We start from the raw sequence: 22,752 nt of genomic DNA on the forward strand, positions 1-22,752 counted from the left end.
AAACTAATTACTGGTTCCATTCACAAGTTCTTCTAAAGTTATACAATTTGTTTGTTGTTTTATTTAAGATACTGTAGGGATTTTAAGTCCTTTAACACTTTTTCAGATTATCCCACCTTACAACAACGTATGAACAGACATTAATATTATTTAAACATTGTATCAGTGCACTGTTACAACTTACTTATTTCTTTAGCCATAGCCAAGCCCTGAGGGTAGATAATGGGGGAGAGTTTCTTCTCCTTCAGTTTCTCGATAGTGTCCTTGTCGTCTCTCAGGTCCAGCTTGGTTCCCACCAGGATGATGGGCGTGTTGGGGCAGTGGTGTCTCACCTCAGGGTACCACTGGGGGAGGAGAGAGGAGGACACAGTCAGAGGTTGCAGGATGTAAATGGACGGCACGGCAGACGGTGAGGAATGTGGGTGGGCTGCTAAAAGAATTTGCTGGTTCTTCTCCAAATTCAACACGTTGTGACCTTTGAGGCACTCGGGAGCAACAAGAGGATAAAACAGAACTGAACCCCAAATAATCTCCTTCCTTTTAACTATTACTTCTGGAGGGTCTCTACAATAAATTAAAAAACCTGACCTTTCCATAAAGCAACACAATGTCCCACATGCTGTAAGACATACGATGTTTTATAAAACAAAGGCCAATGTGTATTTCAGGTGACCAACATTAAGAGTTAGTTTTAGCCTGGAAATACAATTTAATTTTCATAAAATTCAGAAATGTTTTGTTGTAGATTAAGGGACCATGAGATTATGACAAGAATCAAAAATAAAGTGCTGTGAGTGATTGTGTGATTTAAGTTGATTTTAGGATTTAAAATCAAATGTCTCTAATCTCTGTTAGTTTTAGAGTCAAACATTTTGTCAAAACCTAATCAATTATTCTTGCATCCAAGCTGATCTGACCATCACATGTCATGTTAAACAGTTAAACTGGCGAGATAACGAGCACGTTGTTCTCACCTTGGCACGGACGTTTTCAAAGGAGGCTGGACTGACTAGTGAAAAGCAAATCAGGAACACATCCTGAGGAGGGAAAAGACAACAACATGAATTATAATAGAACATTAAAGCATTGTTTAAATGAACCAACACTGCGATCCTGAAGATAAACTGACCCCAAAACAATACTGACTTAATAGACTCCAAATGTTCAGACACGAGAGTTCACAAAACCGGACCAGTCTGGATTCTGTAGGTTAAACACAAAGTGACTCCCACTTTCAGCTCCCTGTCAGTCTTTGGCACAGAGGCCGGTTTGTTGGAAGGACAAAGAGTGCAGACAAGAGCTCCCTTTCACTTCCTCCAGACAGTGTATAGGTACTGTGGATACAAGGCTCTACTCTGCTGAGACAGTCTTAAGCATTACAGCCCAGTGAATAACTCAGACTAACTGATACTGGTCTGTGTACGGCGGCAGTCTGAGACAAGCAGTTGTTACGTATGAATGCGTTCACATATACATACTGTCTGTGGGTAGGACAGAGGCCTGAGCCTGTCGTAGTCCTCCTGTCCCGCTGTATCCCACAGGCCCAGGTTCACTGGTTTCCCATCAACCATCACATTGGCAGAGTAGTTGTCAAAGCTGTGGAGAGACAGGTGGAGACTGTAACGGACGGTCATTTACAATACGGTGGACGGATATTAACACACTCCTCAACACATCTGACAATATGCCTGTTCTCTTCCATCACACTGGTGGGTTAGCTCCATCATCTAACCCTCAACATATTTCTGTTTGCTGATGAGAGGTGTGTGTGTGTGTGTGTGTGTGTGTGTTACTCACACTGTGGGGATGTACTCCCCAGGGAAGGCATTGGTAGTGTAGCTGATGAGCAGGCATGTTTTACCCACCGCACTAAGAGACGAAGGAGAGGAGGGAAGATTGACACAGAAAATACAATGATGACATGTGGACATTACAGACTGATTCATTCTGTTTTATTGATCACAGTTCATTCTTCAGTGCAACTGAGGCAACAACATGTGGATTTTACAGTGTACTTAATGTAGTAGGTTAAACTGTGTTGTGTGACAAGTGAAGCGTGTCTGGTTTAACCTGTGTTGTCGTCAATTAAATTAAGCTTTTAGCTTCTATAGAGGGGTTTTCCAGACTGGGCGTTTGCAGTACTACTGTCCATAATAAATACATGTACCCATTAACAGACACAGGATATGCACCCAGTAACAATAACAAATAACAACGTCTTAGAGTAGCACTCAACAGACGGACCAACTACTTTACATGTAGTTCCTCTCTGTGGATGAAAAGAGAGGTGTGTGACGTAAACGAGACACAAATGATCCGTGGTTGAGCTGGAAAATGGTTTACGGTATTAACTCAATCTGATCAGGTATAAATCCAAACAAGCACTAAATAATATCTGTCTGGATGCATCGTAAGCCAGAGGGCACGATTAACTCTCATCCATTAATACCATATCATCTGCCACAGATCAAAACTACTACCTGAAAATGATGACAAGTTTGTCTTATTAAGATAAAATAGTAGTAAAAAAATGAGTACTAGTATTACCATGTTTAAATTAGGGTGTGAGATAAACCAGGTTCAGACATTAGTTCATCTTCTCTACGGAGACACATTTTTATTCTTCAGTTTTCCTTTATTATTTAAGAATTTCTAATATTGTCTAAAACGTTTGAGGAAAAATAACAAAAATTGTAAAAAAAAAAAAAAAGAGGCATTTTGTAAGTTTTGGTTTATCATAAATATTAAAAAAAAATAGACTTCTTTTAAGTCAAATAAATCAATCAAGTAAAAGTAGTAAAACATTGAAGCTTTGCGTCAACAAGGACTGGATTATTTGGGTTATTGAGTACATACATATAGGTCAGACAGTCTACAGCTAATTTAAAGTAACTGGGTTATAACTGCGGCACTTTATTGTAAACTTCATAGTCCAAACAATAAAAACAGATTAAATAAATAACCTGTCCCACGGCTTTACGTGGCTGTTAATGAATAACACATTAAGAGCTGATAACAAATCAATCCAAACAGCAAAAAAAACCTTAAAAACTTCCACCAGCTATCAAGTAGCTTATAGCGGTCGACACGGCAGCCTGCGTGTCTAATAAAGGACCCGATGATCGGCCGCACCGAACCGGGTCAGGTCGATAAACCTGTCTGACCCAGCTGGACTGCAGAGCGGAACAACAACAGCTGTCGATCAACGGCGGCACGTTTATCCGCGGCTCGTTAGCCGTTAGCCAACTGTTGGTGCAACCGGGTCAACGGCCACAACGGTTACCTTTCAACCGCCGTTCGAGTCGAGCTGAGAAATGTTAGCAGGTTTAAAAAAAAACAAAAAAAACAGATGGTTCCACTCACCCGTCCCCCACTACCACACACTTTATGGCCTGCATCGGACGGCTCTCTCGCTAAGCAGTCGGCGTCACGGCAGCTCTAGCTCGGTTAGCTTTTAGCTGGCTAACGGCGGCTGAAATAAACCGAGTCCGCGTTTAAAGTACAACGTAAACAACGTGAGACGGTCCTCGAGAGCGGCTTCCGAAACAAAACAACAACAAAAAAAAAAGTTAAATTTGGTGTTTCGTTAGGCGAAATATCCGGCTTGCCCTCACTCTTGCTCAGCAACACCCGGTGAAACTCCAAAGTTGTAATCCAGGCAGGCAACACCCAGGAAAAAAAAAAAAACTCTGGAGTCAAGATTGAGCTCCGAGATCCCTGCAAGTCACATCCGGTCGGAGCAGGTCGGTCAAACACTGCCACCCACTGGTCGCGATGGTGAACTGCAACCTGCTGATGGAAGAACATACTCAGATACTTTTTGCTAAGAGGAATTTGCAATACAACGGTGTAAAAAATATTATGTAAAAGCACATATTGAGAGCAAAGATTACTTAGAATATAAGTGAAGTATTCAGATATTTATATAAAGTAAAAGTACTCTACTACAAATAAAAGTCTTGCATTGGAAACATTATTAAAAGTGTGTTAGTATAATCAGTACTTACTGCTATTGCATTGTTGTTGTTGTTACTGATGCATGTAAATGATCTAATGATTATTTTCATCAGGGATTAATCTGGTGATTATTTTCTCGGTTGATTGTTGTGAAGCTGAAAATAGTGAAGACAGTCAAATAGTGACAGTCTAAACTTCAAAATGATTAAAACTAAATTGAAATAATTAGAAGAAAAAATTGTACTGAAGTAAATGTACTTAGTTATATTCCGCCACTGAGTAAAAGTACTTACAATGCAGTAGGATAGCCCCTGTTAGAGTTATATAGATTTAAATATAATGGTTTCCTCTTAAATGTACCTCACTTGTTGATGTGAAGGACACTTATTTTGAGACTGTACATCAGTTCTTTGTTTACAAACCAACTGCAGAACTGACTCTGATGTGTGAACAACAGAACAAAGCATCGACTTTATTAGTCCTTATTATTACAATTACTTGTAATCAAGTCTGGTTTCTGGTCATATTAAAGCAGATTCATCCTTCTAAGCAGTGTTAAATATTTATAGTAAGTATAATATCTGAATATTTCTACTATTGAGATGCTTCTTCCTTTTTCATTAAATAAATACTGCAAAAACATCCACTCTGCAGTTTTACACGTGAACACCAGAGGGCAGCATGTTACAATTTACTACCGTAAATTCAGTAAATGATACTTTCCAAATCTTTATTGAAAAATATAAAACACCAAACCACCCAACAGGCACACACTCTGTTTCTGGCTCTCACAGTTGCATAAAGTCTTTAACCACCATCCTTGTAATGGTTTTATTTCTCCATCAATTAATCACTGAATCCATGGCAACCATGCAATGTAACATCAACTCTACACACACACACACACACACACACACACACACAGGGGCACACACGCATTAGTAACCTTGACTCTGGATTATGTTATTGAGGGATTTTCCCAGCAAACAACACATTAATAGGATAAACGTCACCATTAAATGGGGGAGTAAAAGCAGAGGAGAGAGATTAATGAAGGATAAACAGGCCTGTCGCTGCACATCAGGGAGTCTGTAAAACACAGTGGAGTCACACTGCGGGACATTAGGATGTCCAACTGAGAAAAGACATTAAAGGGAACATCTTCTCTCTGAGGCAGTATTCATACATCTCCAACATATATTAGAGTTTAGTATGTATCATATAGTATCATATTAGACCGCTAATTAGCAGCATTTATCAGCCCTCCATCGATCTACAGTGTTAGTAACATATCACTGCTGGGTAGTATCACATTAGTTCCTCTTGCTATTTTTTCTACAACTAATTCTGTCTTCTTTCAGCACAATATATCCCAAATATGCATAATTTAAATCTGATGAGTCAGGTGAGAAGATCGATACCAAGAACAGCATCAATCTTCATCTAACTCTTGGCAAAAGAGTGAATAATCTTCTTTTTCCTCAGGAACTCAACAACTTAAGCAGCATGAACGAAGGGTTGGTACAAAAGCTTCACATCAGAGGTGGAAGGAAAGAGGATTTAACAAGTCAAACTTACTGTTACAGAGAACTTTGTTGGTGAGGCTTTGTTGAGGCAGCCTCAGTCCAAATGCATCTTCCTTCAAACTACAGTTCAGAGAGTCATTTTATCGGATCATTATGTTCAACTATTAGCTCTCTAAATAATCACCAAGATTTAATGACCCTTGTCATGGTGCTCTCATTTGCATAGGAGTCAGATTGACAGTCTGTAGGCAATCAGCACTTATAAATGCCACAATGTGTTCTGTAATGGTAGCACTCACAACACGAGTCCACGGGATGTCTGCATCACGTAATGTGGAGAGAGTAAACATTTTCTAATGGAGTGAAAGCTAAAGGATGAGAATATTCACAGGTTATTCTCTGGATTTCATCATTTCAGCTGAACTGAGCACATAATGCAGATGGCTGAGCCCAGCTGAGGTTTTGGCATTTGTGCTGCTGCTATCTTTAGTTCCCATATGATCAATATGAGCCTATATACTGTGGTAATAAGACCCTGAAGATAACTAGCAAAGCTATGAATCATTCAGCAGCTCGAACCGTGACATCTGATGGATTTTCAGAGAATCTTTTCCGTAGAAGGGAGTCTGATTAGGACACTGCGAACGTGCAATTCTGATCGGATAACAGACTTTCATAACAGGGTTTTTCACAGCTGCACCAATGAACCCATGAAGAACCTTTTCACACACTCAGTACACAAATACACTCATAAATCTGCATGTGCAGCTTTACAACACAACAAATTCGACCAAATTAATTCCTTTTATTTGAAAGCTGTGTAGTGCCTCTAGATGCTTTTTTGACTGCATATTGAGCTGCGACAGGAGGATGTGCAGCTTACTTCAGGTAGGTTTCTGGCAGCCCTGTGCAGCTTTTTTACTAGCCAGTGGCAGCGGATGTGCAGCTCCCTAAAAATAAACCACACTTTTGAAGAAGTCCTCACTCTGCACTAACAGCAAGATGCAGCATACGCAGAGCTTTAGTCATCAGATGAACGGGGACTTCTGTGTCTTGTGTCCAGTCCTATCTATTTGTAAAGCAATTTGTTTTCTGATGACATTCTAACAATCAACCATGAGTCATTTTTGCAATCAGAGCTGTTAGGTGAGTCACATGCTGCTGTAGTGGATGTGATGGGAAGTTTCCAGGCAAATGGCAGCACTTTGCTCCAAGTTGGAAAGATGTCCCACGTGTTTCCTTTGTCCTCCCTCTCATTTTCTGCGTGTTTCTCTTTCTCTAGTTTTCTCTTCCGTCCCTTACTGTCGTCGCCTGCTCCACTGTCTCAGCCATTGTGAGAAAGGAAGTGTGTCACATTACTTGTGTGTTTTTATTAGCAGGAATGTGCGTGGGACACTTGCAGATGGTTTTCACAAGATTTAGGAATTCCTCGGAAACTCTACAACAATGAGCTATCCTCTGGAGTCGCAGCTTTGACTATTTATTCCCACAACTGTCGACTTTATTACTGGGTTACATTTTCAGAAGAACCCTTAATTACCAGCAGTAGATTTCCTCAGTAACACACGAGACGTGATAAATCAAGTGCAGCTGACGCAGTCTGATTGCTAAACAGAGTCCAGATTAATGCAGCATGTTATTTTATTGCTTTAACTCGAAGATCTTTTATTCAAGGAACCAATATTTCACTACATGACAAATATTGGAAGACTGAGCAGACACTGAATAATGAGAATCAAAATAAATCAGACTCCAATACAGATGACTGAAACTCTGTAACTGTGTGGCTCAACATTGACCTCGTTATAACAGCATGGGTCATAAAGCAGGTTACTCGCTTGCAACGTTGCTGCCGTACAACTGCAGCCAAGAGATGCACTGGATGAATCCGGTTCAATGCAGCACAGGATATTTCCTTGATGAGTGCAAAAAAAGTTTAGGATGAGCCCGTTTGGAGGAAAGGGGAAAAAAACCCTGTCAGCCACTCTGGAGAGATGCTGTGCAGTGGTCATCCACACTGATAGCAGAGTGTGTGCTTGTCTGGCAGAACATCTTCATGGGTTTCTGTCTGTACTGAATGCCAGTTATTGTTCTTTGAGATGAACTGTTGTAATTTACTTTTTTGGTGTGCCTGCCCTCCCACACAGTCTTAAAACAATCTGTCAACAACCACCAGAGAGTAGCACTTGGATGCTCTTGCCTCGGGGTATAATCTTAAGTGTGATAGTAACACTGAGATGTTTTTCCCAGCGAAGATAAAGTGAGACTTCATATACTCAGAAAGTACATATCTTGTGACTGCATTGCATAAAATAGTTTTGTTTTAAACTGTGATAAGGCATGGTAAACTGAATCATGTTTCCATCCATAATGTCATTGTTAAGTTAATAAAGTTAATAAAATTAAAGCGTCCTGATAGCTCACCGGTTGGAGTCCTTGCTGAAGTGTCCATGGGTTTGCCTCTGACCTGTGGCCTTTTGCTGTGTGTCATCCCCTCTCTCTTTTCCCCCTTTCCTGCCGCTCTACAGCTGTCCCTATAAAAAAGCATAGTTAAATCATCTTCAACAAAGACATATCAGCCAACTGATGTCAATCAGCGTAGTGAGACTTCAGCGTAGTGAGACTTCTGTTATTCTGGTCTATATCGGCTGCTTTTGTCAGAGAAATTGCATCCAAATTGCAAAAATCTCAACATGAAATGTGATGTTCTACATTTGGCCACTTATCCATGGGGAAAGGAAAACAGTACATTACCTGTTTTTGTAGACTAATAAGGACGTTTATGTCATATTATTTTAGTCTATGGGAAATTTTGTGGCTCAGAGTAAAATGTCTCGACAAGTACTGGATGGATTTCTATTAAATTTAGTACAGATGTTTGTTTTCGCCTCAAAATGAATTGTCATAACTTTGTAAAAACTAATTAGCAAGCATGTTAACATGCTAAACTACGATGGTGAACATGATGAACAGTATAACTGCTTAACATCAGCATGTTAAGAGTTTTCATTTTATGCATGTTAGCTTGCTGATGTTAGCATTTAGCCACCAGCATGGCTGTAAGGAAGTGTGTCTATGTTCCCAAGGTCCTATGATTCCAACATCCTATGTTTCTAGGGTCCTATGTACCCTTCTATTGTGCTCAGGTCAAAACCCCAACCCTGGGAACATAGGACACTTTGTCATGTCCCATTACGTACCATATAAATCTGGGAAATACAGGACCCTGGGAAGGACCCAGTCTGCAGACTCTTACTTTGTAGAACTTGTTGGACGCTCTTGCCGTGGGGTATAGTGTGAAGTGTGATAAACACTGAGATGTTTTTCCCAGAGAAGATAAAGTGAGACTTCATATACTCAGAAAGTACATGGCTTGTGGCTGCATTACATAAAATAGTTCAAAGTACATCCTAATTGTATATTTTTAAAGTGTGATAAGGCATGGTAAACTGAATCAGGTTTCCGATGATTATATCACTGTAAAAATCATATCTTTACTTGATTATCCACTTTGATTCTCAACAAAGACATATCAGCCAACTGACGTCAATCAGCCTAAACCTATAGTTCTACATACATGGCATGCATACAGAGTGTATATGTGCTGTAATCAGACTGCAGCACACGCACACGGTCCTCTGTGACCACTCAGAAGGGCTCGAGGTCAGTCCATCCATGCCCAGACCCTGCATATGAGATGTTTTAATGTGACATATGCTGCCTTGTAGAAACCCGCTTCCAGTGAAATATGAAGTGCATCCATGCAACATTTTGCTGGCTTGTAAATGGGGAAAAAATAAATCTAACTACATTAGAGTGCGGGCAACAATTATGTCAGACTGAGGCTAAGTTTATGGGTCAAAAATTAATCAAAGACAGCTTGAGCCAAGCAAAGGCTGACTCTTGCCTCTTCGTGTTCTTTTTATATTTGAAATTCACTCGATATCCTCAGTTTGACTCTGTCTTGCTGGCATATGTCTTTGGTTCATTTGGAAGACAAATGCTTGATTTCCAAATTTTTCCTAGTCTCAGTAAACTGTGCACATTGTGAACAGCAGATGAATTAAGTGTTTCATCGATTAGAGGGAAATAATTTCATTGTAGGATGAAGAGAGCTCTTGCTGGACTCCACCCTTTTTTTCCACTGAAGCTGGAAATCGAGCTGCTTCCTGTTCTGGTCCGGACATCAGCACTTAACACAGAATTATTCCCAAAACTGACAGCATTATCTTCTCGGACACAAAACTCCCTTTAACTTTTTGTGTACTCGTCGGAGGAGAAAAAGAGAGATAGGGATGAAGACATCATGTGAAACCCACTCTGAGTGCTTCCTGGCTGCAGGCGAGACTCTGAGGGTGTTAGGAGGAATTTATGGGAACAGGCTGCAAATTAATTGTAACTACCAATGCTGTGGAGTCTGTTTGTTTATGCCTAGAGGTTTTGAGTGGAAAAAACATGTGAGACCATTAATTTTCTATCTTAGGAAAGAGTTTTACAGTATGTTGTTATCTATTTAGAGCAGGACATTTAACTGAGAAACCTATATTTCTAGAAAGAGCAGCGTTTGTAACATGTGACCAGATCATAAGACTAAGGCTCTTTGAGGTTTAACTAACTGATATTTAAAGGTAAATAAACGATGCCAACTCTTTGGCCATTTGATCATTTGACCATCCCAGACTGATGAATTGCACATACTGTAGTAAACTGCATGTATGAAAAATATATATAATGTGCAATAATCTGCCTTTGACATCGACGTTAGTTCAGGACAACCCTCACAAGTGAGGCTGAGTTCAATTTACCATTCTTAGTCTCTTGTTTTAATTAAAGATAACTTCAATAAACCAATACTACATTTTACAAGTTAGGTGTATTTTCAGGTGTATTACATCATGAGTGTTCCTTCCAGCATATCTCTGTACCCTTCTCCGTCTCAGCTCTGGTAATTACCAGCTACATTTTCTTCCTAATCTTGGACATAATAAGAATAATCTGCATAAATACCTCAAATTAGACGTTTATTCCCACTGATGAATTTAAGGCCTTCATAAAAAATCTGTTGATGGAGGCATATGGTTTGAATGAATTGTTTGAAAAGTATAGTTTTTTGTTTTATTTTGGATTAATGTATATTACCTTGTATTTCAATATGCTGTTATCTTGTACAGCTGCTACCTTGGCCTACCTTGATAAAATAAAATGAGAAAATTTGCACTGATTGGAAATGTGGGTAAATTTAGTCTGTTAAAGCTTCACTTATTCCAGGAACACTGAGGTCATTCCTCAATGGACAACAATGGACACATGCAACAATTACGTCAGTCTGCCACTTGCAGAAAATAATAATGAATAAATGGGGCAGTTGTGGCTGAGGAGGTAGAGCTGGTCATCCACTGTTTAGAAGACTGCCGGTTTGATCCCCGGCTCCTCCCACTGCATGTTGAGGTGTCGTTGAGTAACCTTAAGATACTGAACCCCAAATTGCTCTAACTGCTGTGTGAATGTGTGTCAACAGGATTAGTTTCTGTTTCTGATGAGCATTTGGCAACCTGCATGGCAGCCTCCGCTATCAGGGTGTGAATGGGTAAATCTGACATGTAGGTTAAAAGTGCTTCGGAAGAGAAAAGACCCGTTATATATGCAGTCCACTTAAATGAGTCAAAAGATATAATTCAAACCTAAGAATTAACACACCTCACTATAGAGTGAAAATACAGAGCTGATGATGAGTAATGATGTGTGCACAACTTGCCAAACTGAGTCATAACTTCTTAACTGGATAAACCAAGTTAACAAAACACTGAAATGGGTCATTGCATAGCAGCTATTGCAGCAGGGATAAGACTGCAAAAAGAATTATTGTGCTCCACATAGCAGACAGCAACAAACCGAATGGAAAATTAATACATTTCAGGTTCAATCTTCCAGAGAAGACTTTAGACCAGATACAATATTTTGTGACAATATGATACCTTTAATAAATGTTCATATGATTATAGAAAAACGTTTTACAAAATAACTGCAATTTTGAGAATGAAACCACCCAGACTGAAGGGGGGTAAACAAGGCAACTGCCCTACACTTACATTTTTTTTTTTTAATTAGCACTGATTAAGTACAAGTAGCATTAAACTAGAAACACTCAAGTAAACTACAGGGATCTCAAAATTGTACCTAAGTGTAGTTCTTGAGCAAACGTACTTAGTTACAATACATTCTGGTAAAGTCACACAGGTCAAGATCAGATTTCATAATATAGTAAGGGTGGAGAAGGGCATGCTGATCACATCACTTCCTTTTCTGTTACTTCCATTGTCCCCCTGTAGAGTTGCACAATGAGTCCTCAGCACAACTCCCTTCCTGAACCCTGGACAACACGCTAGGACCTGCTTTCATATTCCTCCATGCAGTACATCACTGCTGGTGTGGCCAGGATCTTCCCTGAAAAAGCCTCACTGTGTATGAGCTCACATGGGCAGGGACAGACAGGGAGTACCTGTGTAAGGACTCCTTTGGCCATGAGCCGTCAAAGGTGTCGTCATGTCTGCATCACTACAAAGAAAAGTGGGGCGGACCATTTATAGGAAGCAGTTCACCAAAAGTGTGGATCATAAATGAACAAATACTTTAAATCAGTAAAGTAAAGCAAAGTACATACTTGCAATATTATGATTTAATTTGAATGTGCATGCATGGACTAAGTAGCTTTAATAGGAAACACATTTCAATCTGTTCTGCAATAAAACCAAAGGTATGTTTCATATGCTTATCTGTTACCTTCACATTATTGATTAAGAGGTTTAACCCCTGACTGAGCTTGTCCTCTGACCTTAAAAAGTAACTTAACACAGGTTGAAAGAGAATCTGTAAGTTTCAGATGGTTCTATTTATTGTCTGGTGCAGGTGAAAATTGATTATTTTATTGTCATCTTCATTATAAATACATAAATGCCACATTACAAATCCATAAAGTTGAGAGTTGTTCATCTATTACTGTTTCTGGTTGTTGTTTACATTCACAGATGACAAACTGAATACTCAAATAGAGACTTTACAAGATAGTGGCTACAGCTCAATGCATCATGTAGCAGAGGTCAAAAGTTCAGCCCACAGAGGTCAACTTTACTTTACCTTAGAGAGGTAATAGTAATAATGAGGCACTGTTGTGTGCAAATATGTGAAAACCCAGTATGACAATGGCACATGTGTATGAAGTATTGGCATGTGCTCTAAATACTTAATGCTAAGCTGAGGCTGAAAGTTAATTCTCGACCTTGAAAATAGTGTGATACGGTAAAAACCTCCAGAACAGCCACTAATGGACCTTGTGGTGAGGTTGTTTTGAGAAACACTTCCTTGGATACCCATTAATCCACAAAATCAGGGGTAATTATCAGAATACATAGTGAATCTTTTTAAACATCTAATGAGGTTTTTTGGGCATTATTCCTAACAATTACAGTAACACACTACTCCTAAACCCCAGGGCATGGCAACATTATTAGACTAGAACAAGTTAGGGCCAGACACATGAATGGTCAAACACGCTGTAAATCAACATCTGAATCCGAAGACGGACAGGGTAATAATTAACATTCACCTTTATGTTCAACTTCCAAATAAGTTGACTAGATAATGCTAAAACTGGGAATTTATTTACGACATGTTTACTCACAACATGACCTATTGGACTCTGTAACAGAACTGAAAATCATCCTCCATCAGACCAGGGTCACAGCCAGCATAAAGAACAACGAGAACACTTTCTTAGTATTTCTTTTTTCTTCTTCTGGGAATTATGTTTTAATAACCTGGGGGCAGTGGCGGATGCAGGCTATCTGGAGAGCAGGGCGGAAAACCAGCTGTATGCAGAAAGTTTCGATCCACACTCTTTTCTAACATGTATGGCAGCTCATAGGGCACTGCGCCATGTTTTCTCTGCTGGAACTGCACCCTAGAGTTCCCAAATGTTTTCATGACGCCAACAATAGATGCACATTAGCCTGCAGACCCTCAATTTGAAAGGATTTTGTCTTAAGGAATCCCTTCAGAGTCTTTTTATTTTATTTTTATGTTGTCAATCATTCATCAAACTGGGATCACTGTAAATTAAAAGTTCTGGGGTGCTTTTTTATTCCTGCCAGCAAATGTGAAGTACACATGCAAATTGTATAAAAATCAATAAAAAGAGCCAACCCTATTTCTTACCTTCCAAAAATGTGATAAAAGTTAAAATACTCTTTTAAAATACTTTTTCCTTTTTACTGGGGACCTCCCCTGTCTGTCCCTGGACCTGTACCTTTCGTCCACTGGAAGGCCATCTTAGGGGCATTTTATCATCTTGTGTGACCACCGTGGTGGCGGGGAGGTGCATTGTTAAGCATAGTGAGGAATTTATGGATTTATTACAGTATTTTTAAATTCAATATGTTTAAATTAAACTACTTTCATTGTGTGTGTGTGTGTGTGTGTGTGAGAGAGAGTGTAGGTGAGGGGGGTGTTGTTAACAGGGGCGGGGCCAGATGACGTGGTGGTGGTTGCAGTGTAGCTAATGTGAATGCAGACGGAGCAGCTGAGGATGGAGCAGAGAGGGAGAAGCGCCGCCGCTGCACTCTCACACCGCGGGCAGCAGACACCTTTAAAACAGCCCTTCTACATCTAAGGACCTCCCTTTAATTCACACACAGACTCTCGGCTTCTTTTTTTCCATTCATCTCAAACGCTGACATCTCTTCCACTTCACCCCTCCGTCTGTCAACACACCGGCTGCGACTGTCTGTCAGCGGGGGAAAGCCAAAGACAGTCCCGTTGAAAAACACTCAGAAAAACACATCACGATACAGGTTTGAGCCGGACGCACCTTCTGCCGGACTGTCACTGCTTCAATCGATATGGATGAAGACAATCACGGTAAGGCTGTTTTTGGTTTCCTCCCCCCCTCCCGAGCCCGTGTGCAGGGAGGGATGAACGGCATGGATGGATGTGTGTGAGTCAGGGCACAGAGACATTATGTTGTGGTTATTTTTGCAGACCTACCTAGAAAAGCAGAGTGCGTTGTCATGATTTAAAACCTGACAATAAAGGAGCAATTCACAGAAATACAGAATCATGTATAGAAACACTGAAGTCCTGGTAAAAAAAAAACAACAACAAAAAAAAAACCCCCCAAAGACTACAATTTCATGCATGCACCTTTCCAATGTGTTTGATGTCTTGCTGCAGGGCTTTGAAGTTGCTGTATCTCCTTGCGCCGTTTGAAGCTTTTAAACTGGTGGAAATTGATAAGATATCTGACTGGCAGCCTTTCATGGCAGGATCTACATCATTTCACTCAAATATAGAAAAAAAGGAAGAAAAACAAGTACCTATAGCAATGTTTGAGTTATATAGTGATCGACAGGAGATAAACCCACTAAAAATGATGATTATTGTGGAAAATATATGTGCAGTAACATGGAATATTATAGATGTAGCAGAAATAGCAGTAAAAACATCACTTTAGATGTACTACACTGTAGAAAACAGAAGAATATAAAGAGAGGAAGTGATTTTAAGGACAATAAGGCAGCTAACTAAGTAACAAAGTGATACTGTAGTTTGAGGCTAAATGTCCCATTGGGCTATAATTACTCACCAGTAATTATCAAAGGAGTCATTGACGGTAAAAATAAATTGACCTAAGAGCATTTAGTGCCACAGACCTTAAGTGTGATTTAGTGATAAAGCTGAATGAAGTGAACCTGTGCAGCTGCATGTCTCACCCGGATTACTGCTCACATGGTGGCTGCAGCTCGGAGGCTCATATCAGTTATTATATGATACTAGCGCTGAAACACACATGCAGTATGCTTCGGAACAGATAATCCAAACCGCCTTGTGGGTTGAAGGCCTCTAAGGCAGTGTAGTGTAAACAAATGGAGGTAGTCTGATAACAGTTTGTCAGTTAAACTGTGGGAGATTAGCAGAGCCAGGAGAGACCCTCATCTGGACTTCCACATTAGTCTGAACAGTCTGAATGTATGTGGACCAAGAAGCTTTGCCCCGAATTTGAATGGAAATAGGAATTAGACAGTTTGACCTATTTCATTGATCTTAATTTATACTTGTGCGTGCAGGGGCTATGGTAACAGAATCTAGTCCTTAAACAGGCATAGCTTCCTATAATCCTTATATCATTAAATACATTTCAGTATATTATGGGGGGATTTCCATTTGCTATCGGACAAATTACCATGAAATTGATACTGGGCATACTAAGAAGAAGGGAACTAAGAAGAACCCTTTATATTGTGTACACCTCATTAGTTTTAGTCCAGTTAAACAAGAAGTCAACTTTGCATACACAGTATCTCATTTATTTTATGTGTGTCAAAGTATGTCATCATGGTCCAAATGTTGTTTGTCTTTGTAACTTAAACCATGTGGATGCCATAAACAGAGGGCAAAATGAACTGTTTTGTCCACCAGTCAAATGGCTAGTGAATGTTTAAATGTTACCAGCCACTCAGTACTAACTCATTTTGTTCCCTAGCCATAAATGTTCCCTCAAAAATGAGGTAATCGCATGTTCTACCAGTGCACCCACCATATATGAGGCCGGTCAAAGAGATACCGGTCACTGAATCACGTGACAGGATGTCAGAGAGCAGCAGAGGCCCACTGTCTGTGATCAAAGTGGAAACATATGACAGAAGCTCAGAGAGATTACGTGCAGCTCTGTGCAGTGTGTGAATTACTAAAATAACTTACCATAAATGTTAAAGTAATTAAGAGCATTCTCAGTGCCTCTTGACGTCTTGCACACATCACTTAACATTGTTCACATGCACACCTCGATACGCCGGTATCACAGCGCAGGCGGTTAGTGCTAAATTTGTCACTTACAACAATCAAAGTCGAAGTTACACCCTCTTCAAGAGTAGTGTGTCTACTCACTAGTGAATGGTGTCATGTAAATTTCAGGAGTGACATTCTCCAGTTAAAAAAATCTTCCCTTTGGACTAAGTAGCTCATGTAAAATGTCAGATGTAGTGGTCTACAGCTGTTACTTGTGTGTTCAGATACATATTCAAACAGCATTTAGGTAAATAAAAGTATCACATCAGAGTCAAAATTAAAATCTTGATCATGACTTCACTACAAACCTCAGAAGACTATGAACAAAACTTACGCTGTCAAAGCCATTTCTGGGGACCTTTCAGCTCAGTGGCTGTGAATCCATCCAATGATGAGCTCTTCTTTTTAGAGTTCTGGGGAGCTTTTTTGCATGCCAGCAAATGATTGTCCTCGTGTGTGTACATTAGGGACTGTGTTCTCACGCCTGTATGTGAAGTACGCATGCAAACCGTATATTCTATATGTTGTCGGGGCTATAATTTGTTCTGCACCAGTGAACCAATCAACAGAGAAAAGAGCCAACAGATGCTCTTTAGGATTAATAAATGGTATATAAACGGATAAGACTCCCACAAACTGCCTCTAATGAAGCTGAAAGTCTGTGTGCGGAGGGGAGCTGCATTTGGGTGATCAGAGTTACTGATTATCCTGGGTCCCAATCCAAGGAAATGACAGTAAAGTTTCTGAACTAAGAGGCCTTTTGTAGATTACGAGTGTACATCGGTGTACTAAATATTCAGGCTTGAAATTTGCAAATAAAACCCAACAAAAGTGCGTAATAGACCCGCTGATCCACTAGAGGATACCATGTCAGTGTCATGATGTGCCTCACCTAGATGTGCAAGTACACGCATGTATGAAGGTGCAGTGTAGAAAGAAGGTCAGGGTCGATGGATGGGTCAATCAAACATAAGATGTTCACCCAGGAGACCGCTGTTCGAGGCCCCTGTGAAACCAGAAGTCAACATTGATTTGTCAGGTACATAACGTAACTTATGACCCTTCCGAAACCTAACCAAACTGTGACCTTTATTTTGAAAGTCTAATCGGATGTTACATATTTATTCCTAACATTAGAGGCACATCAGATCAGTATGGCCCATCATTGGTGCTTGAACAAGGGGAGACTAATCTGCAGATATTTCTCAGCTAAACTTAGCTACACACTGAATGAAACCATAAACTGTGCCACTGCGCATTGTTTGCGGGACTCAGCTGTAGTATGGAATTCATTAGTACATGTTTACTGCGCTCACTAATCAGAGTTGGCGCTTCTTGCTCAGTTAACATGCCACTGAGCAGACAGGGCCTGGCCTCAAAATGGAAGAAAATCAGCAACAGGCTTGAACTCCGAAGTGTTTTTATTACTCATGTGTCTGTTTTTAGCATCATTGTATAGCTGGATGGAGAAGTGGAAAGAACACAGAAGCAGAAATTGGCTGGAAAGCAGTTCACTGAACGGCTGGATGGAGGCCATGGATTTTAACACTTGGCTTTCTCTACTTTATAGCAGCTTTGTGATGCTTCAGTCAAGGGATTAATATAGACTGAGTAAATGGCCGTTTTGGGAGTTAGGGGTATTAAAATGCTAAAATGGGTAGAATTCACCTTTTAAAAATTCCTTGCGCCTGAATAAAGATGTATGTGACAACTGAGGCCCCCTAAACAAAACATGTCTTGTTTTTGTAGGTTCAGACGCCACAAAATGTGCTAAAATGTTTGTTTATGGGGTCCTGTGAGGTTTCCTTGATTATATTTCCCGTGTAAGTGCAGTGATAACCCCACTGTGTCAATCGACACTCTTCTGTCTATCTGACCGTGGGAAAAGCTGAATGGGAAAGTCTTTTCCTTCAATTCTTCTGCTCTCTTCGGACTGAATGTATGAGAGTGTGCTAAAACAATATATCCTATCTGACTGCAGCGCTACTGTTTTGTCTGTTAGGTTTTGTTAATGGGGGACACACTGTCTGAGAGCAGAATCATAAGTGCTCACCTTGGCTTTTCTGATTGTTCTTCTCTTGCAATGAAATATCAAAAGAAAATTTAAATGGTGCCTTTCTAGTCTGAATTCTTTTGTAATTATCTCCTCAAACTTAATGGACTTCTGACTGTATGCAATTATTTCATATCACATTCACCCCAGTAGGCATGAAACCCAAGCTAAGGTGGCTTTTAGAAAGCCCGAGTCAACGTACTGGATGTGTAATTTCTTGGCATTTAGTACTGCAGTTCTGAGGGGGATCAGTCGGTATGAGGGGGAAGTTGGTGTGATTAGGGTACGGTCTTTGTTGTGGCTGTAGGGTGAGTGTGTGGGAGGACATCAGAGAGTCACTAGAGGCGAGCTGTGGCTGCTCTCTAGCTATACTTCGCCCTGGGAGGCTGGCGGGCTTATTGTAAGTGGCTGGTGCTGAATGGCTAGACAGCAGCACCAACAGAGCTCAGACATCTGTGTCTCTCTGCTTCTGCATGTTAATGTCACCCTGTAGATGTGCTGCATGTGGAATCTGCTTATTGCTAAAATGCATAAAACGACCGTCATAGTAGTTGATAGATAGAAGTTAATCAGCAACTGTTAGTAATTTTTTAAAGCAAAAAAGACAGAAGATACACTAGAACCAGCCTCTCAAAATGAATATTTTCTGGTTTTATTAGTCTTCTATGACAGTAAACTAAATATATTTGGGTTTTTGCATGTTGATTAGACATTAATCTCTCTAATTAATCAAGAAAAAATTTTAATAGTTGATCAATCCATAATTAGTTGTAGCCTAAACGTAATCTTTTCAAGAATGTAAAGCAAAGGCATCATCATTGCCTGTGTAATAAAAACACAGGTGATGATGTGGTTAGTATTTTCCCTTCAGTATTAACTTTGTAGAAAACCCTGGGGGGAAAAAGACTTAAAGACTTGAGGAAATCTGTTTGAAAAACATTAAAACATGAAATGTTTAGATAGATAAGTAAAAAAGAAAGAAGAAGAAGCCTAAAATCAGTTCCACAGTTGTTCAGACATCAGTAGGTAAAGGAAATGTTGGACATTTTGGGAAATATGTGTATTCCCTTTCTTACAGTTAGACAAGAAGATTATTTTCATGTCTGTGTGCTTAATATAAAGCTACAGCTAGGTGTTAGCTTAGCTTAGCATAAAGACTTGCAGTAGGTAAAACAGCTAGCCTGGCTCTGTACAAATGTAACAAAATGCTAACTAAAGCTGTTTATTAACACTTTTATTTATCTCTTGTACAGAAACTGGCTGTTTGCAGGAGGGACTGACTATTAGTAGACATACTTTGTCACCTTTTGACAGAGATGTTTCCAGTCTTTGTGCTAAGCTAGGTTTACTAGCGGTTGTCGATAGTGGTGAAAGTGCAATCAATCTTCTCAACTAACTCGGCATTTAGTGAATAAGTGTATTTCCCAAACTGTCAAACTATTCCTTTGAAAGAAAAACCAGTACCGGTATCACCAGTACTGCATGGTGATATATAATTGTATCTTTAGCTTTTATGTGAACGTCTTTCATACTTTACATCTGTTTTGTTTTTTTACCTGGCTGCAGAAAGAATTTCCCCTTGGGTATAAAACACACGGAGCTGGATTGAATTTACCACCGCCAAATTTCCTGCAACACCCCAGTAGCCAGAAATGAATGTCTGCAACAATTTAGATAAAATGTGTCTCTTATGTGTGTTGACAGATGCCAAACAACGAGCTAAAATGTACCTGATGTCCTTACAATCTCGTTGGTTGACCCAGTAGGCTGGCTGTGTTGTTTAAAGGCTTAAGGGGAGATTTGGAAAGAAACAGAAATTCATTTTGACTGCCAAGATTATGGGTTTTGTGGCACAACATTAGAAGATTAAACATACAGTACATTATACCACATGCAACAATACAAACACACAACCACAGACAGTGCTGGCGCGTGATGTGCAGGGATTGAGCTTGTAACAAACTGCACTCTTTGAGTGTTGAGAGAGAAGACTACATATGGACCTGATTAGGGGAGAGACTGAGGAGGCTTCCTGACATGTTCCCATCACCATGGTAGTGTGTGTGTATGTGTGTGTGTAAGTGGGAGACAAGACATCGTAGTGGTTTGTCAGTAAGGCAACATTTCTGCTCTTGTGAATAGAGGTTGTCTTTGCCTGGAATTATTGCTTGGAGCTGTCGAGAGGGGAAGCCCTTTAAATGCGAGACGGAGAGCAGATGGGAGACAAAAGGAATGGCAAATTAAATGAGCCGGAGTTGGGGAGGAACACAGACAGACATTAAGGGCAGCAGAGATGTACTGTGTTCGAGTAATCCATGCCTAATTTCAGTGAAAGGAGGGTTAAGAGAAAACAGGGTCCAGCTGACCATACAGACAGGATGAAGGGGGGGAGGAAGAGTCGGGGTGTGAGTCTGGAGGGTAGATGTGTATTTCTTGGCTTCTGGCTCAAAAGAAATGGAGAACCACACCAACGCCCAGCTCGTTCTCGCCTTAATAACATGTCCTGGCACTTTTTCATTTCATTTCCTGCATTTTTTTCCATGATCAAGTGTATATTTTCTCTTCTGTTCTGTTTCAAATAGGCCGAGTGAGGACAGAGCTGCTTTTGACTGGAAAGTCTTTGATCCAGCAGGTAGCCATGGGACAGTTTGATATTTAACAAGATCTATATGGAACGGTAACTTAGAGCCACTACCAAGAGAGAGGCCTATCTAAACGTTATGGGTGGTTTCTGTTGTTTTGATCAAAGGTAGCTCTGGTCTCATTGTGAATGCGATCAAGGTGGTCCGCCAAAGTCAGTGTTTTTGCAGGCAGGCGCACAACCATCACAGGGACATCCTGAACCTCCAAGCGGGCTTGAGGTCGACACATGTCCTGTTCACTGAAAGGTTTGAAGTTGGTGCCAATCATCCAGGTTGACCCTCTCCCTGCTGGTCTCTGCTCATAGTCAACGTCACTGGAGATATGAAAACTTATTTCCCCTCATTCATTGTTGTGTATTGAATGGAAAGCGCCCAGTACAGATTTCAAAATTGCTCCCGAGCTAGATATCTATCACAATAATGGAGGTGAGCGTGTTCATATCAGATAAGGCGTTACATTCATTCTGCTTCCCGTCAATCACCTGACAGCCACAGGAAGCAACTGCAGCGTCTCTCAGGAAATAATTGCTCGAATAAACGTCGTCTTTCACATCCACATCTTCCACACGTTTGTTGAGACCAGAATTATTTCCGAGTTAGGTCTGATACTGTGAAGCTTGAATTTTACGATAATGAAAGCCAGGAAATGCTAAAACAAGAATCTACAGCCATGCTAGCAGCTATGTGAGGTTGTACACAACAGTTGTAATTCAGAGTTGCAGGTATTTGAAATTTCTAATTCCAGTGACGATATCTTCCACTTGGTGAGAAGAAAAGGGCTGCAAAGCTGCCATTGTTGGCAGTTACATCTAAATAAAATCCAATATAAACACTAATTTAATCAATTATCAGTGTGACTACAAAGCTAGCAGTATAAGCAACCATCTTGGAACAATGCGTGAACATTCCCAAGTCAGAATAACAGGAGGATTTCCTGTTCTTCCCATTCTGCCGACATTGTGTGAATGCTGCATATAAACAACTACATATTGTAGTCTAGATTCCAGAGTGATTGGAAGTAATGTGAACTAGATGTAGATAGTAGTAAAGAGGCTTTAACTCTATGTCACACCAGTACTCAGTCCCTTATGCTGAATTTTAGATATTCCAGCCCCGTGAGAGCGTTAAAGTGAAAGATATTAATAGAGACGCTTTTACAGCTTCCCTCTAAATTCTTCCTAAAACCTGGATGATCATCTGAGATCTGCTGCAGTGAGTGAACAGGGAGCCACTTGGACTGCACTGAGCCTGTGAAAGCCCCTCATCCTGCCAGGATGCCAGAAGAAACAGCATCCATCTAATTCATTCTCAGGCCGATCAAATCATCAGATTATGGTTACTTTGGCCGCCAGCATATGGCAGTGGAAGCCCCTTAGATTCTACTAGCGGTGTTCGTTGAATCCAGTGTTGACATAGTGCTGATGCTGAGCAGATGTGTGATATAAGGAGGACATCGTGTCCAGACCACCTCCTATGCAACCACACACCCGCACAAATGTACTGACAGCAGGGGGTCCCTCCCCAAAACTGCAGATTAACCAGAGCAATCAGCGTGAGGACTCTTCAGCTCCCCGAGCCCCCGATTCTCCTCGTGACCCCAGCGGTAGTTAAAAACTAGAAGCCATATTAGCTCCCCAAATCTCTCTTCTCACGCAACGGCCAAGACTGTTGTTACTGAATTATGACTGAACGGGCGACAGCACTGTGTACTGTAATAATGTCACAGGCACAGACA

General features: G+C 40.4%; 2 protein-coding genes across 2 annotated transcripts in view; one reads left to right on the forward strand and one right to left on the reverse strand.

Annotated features, from left to right (window-relative positions):
• Positions 1 to 3,686, reverse strand: part of rac1a (Rac family small GTPase 1a) — a 5,611-nt gene extending 1,925 nt beyond the window's left edge. The window contains exons 1-5 of the mRNA XM_035662256.1: positions 3,364 to 3,686; positions 1,798 to 1,869; positions 1,479 to 1,596; positions 975 to 1,037; positions 185 to 344 (exon numbers count right to left, since the gene is read on the reverse strand). Coding sequence (XP_035518149.1) covers positions 185 to 344; positions 975 to 1,037; positions 1,479 to 1,596; positions 1,798 to 1,869; positions 3,364 to 3,398 — 448 coding nt within the window. The 5' untranslated portion in view covers positions 3,399 to 3,686. The remainder of the gene's footprint in view (positions 1 to 184; positions 345 to 974; positions 1,038 to 1,478; positions 1,597 to 1,797; positions 1,870 to 3,363) is intronic.
• Positions 3,687 to 14,056: 10,370 nt separating this feature from the next.
• The window catches only part of LOC118329816 (cytohesin-3), a 31,941-nt gene continuing 23,245 nt past the window's right edge, over positions 14,057 to 22,752 (forward strand). Inside the window, exon 1 of the mRNA XM_035664136.1 lies at positions 14,057 to 14,396. Coding sequence (XP_035520029.1) covers positions 14,378 to 14,396 — 19 coding nt within the window. The 5' untranslated portion in view covers positions 14,057 to 14,377. The remainder of the gene's footprint in view (positions 14,397 to 22,752) is intronic.

Source organism: Morone saxatilis, unplaced genomic scaffold (assembly GCF_004916995.1).
Source record: "Morone saxatilis isolate NCDOM2014 unplaced genomic scaffold, NCSU_SB_2.0 Contig1, whole genome shotgun sequence".
In the NCBI taxonomy this organism is placed as follows: Eukaryota; Metazoa; Chordata; class Actinopteri; family Moronidae; genus Morone; species Morone saxatilis.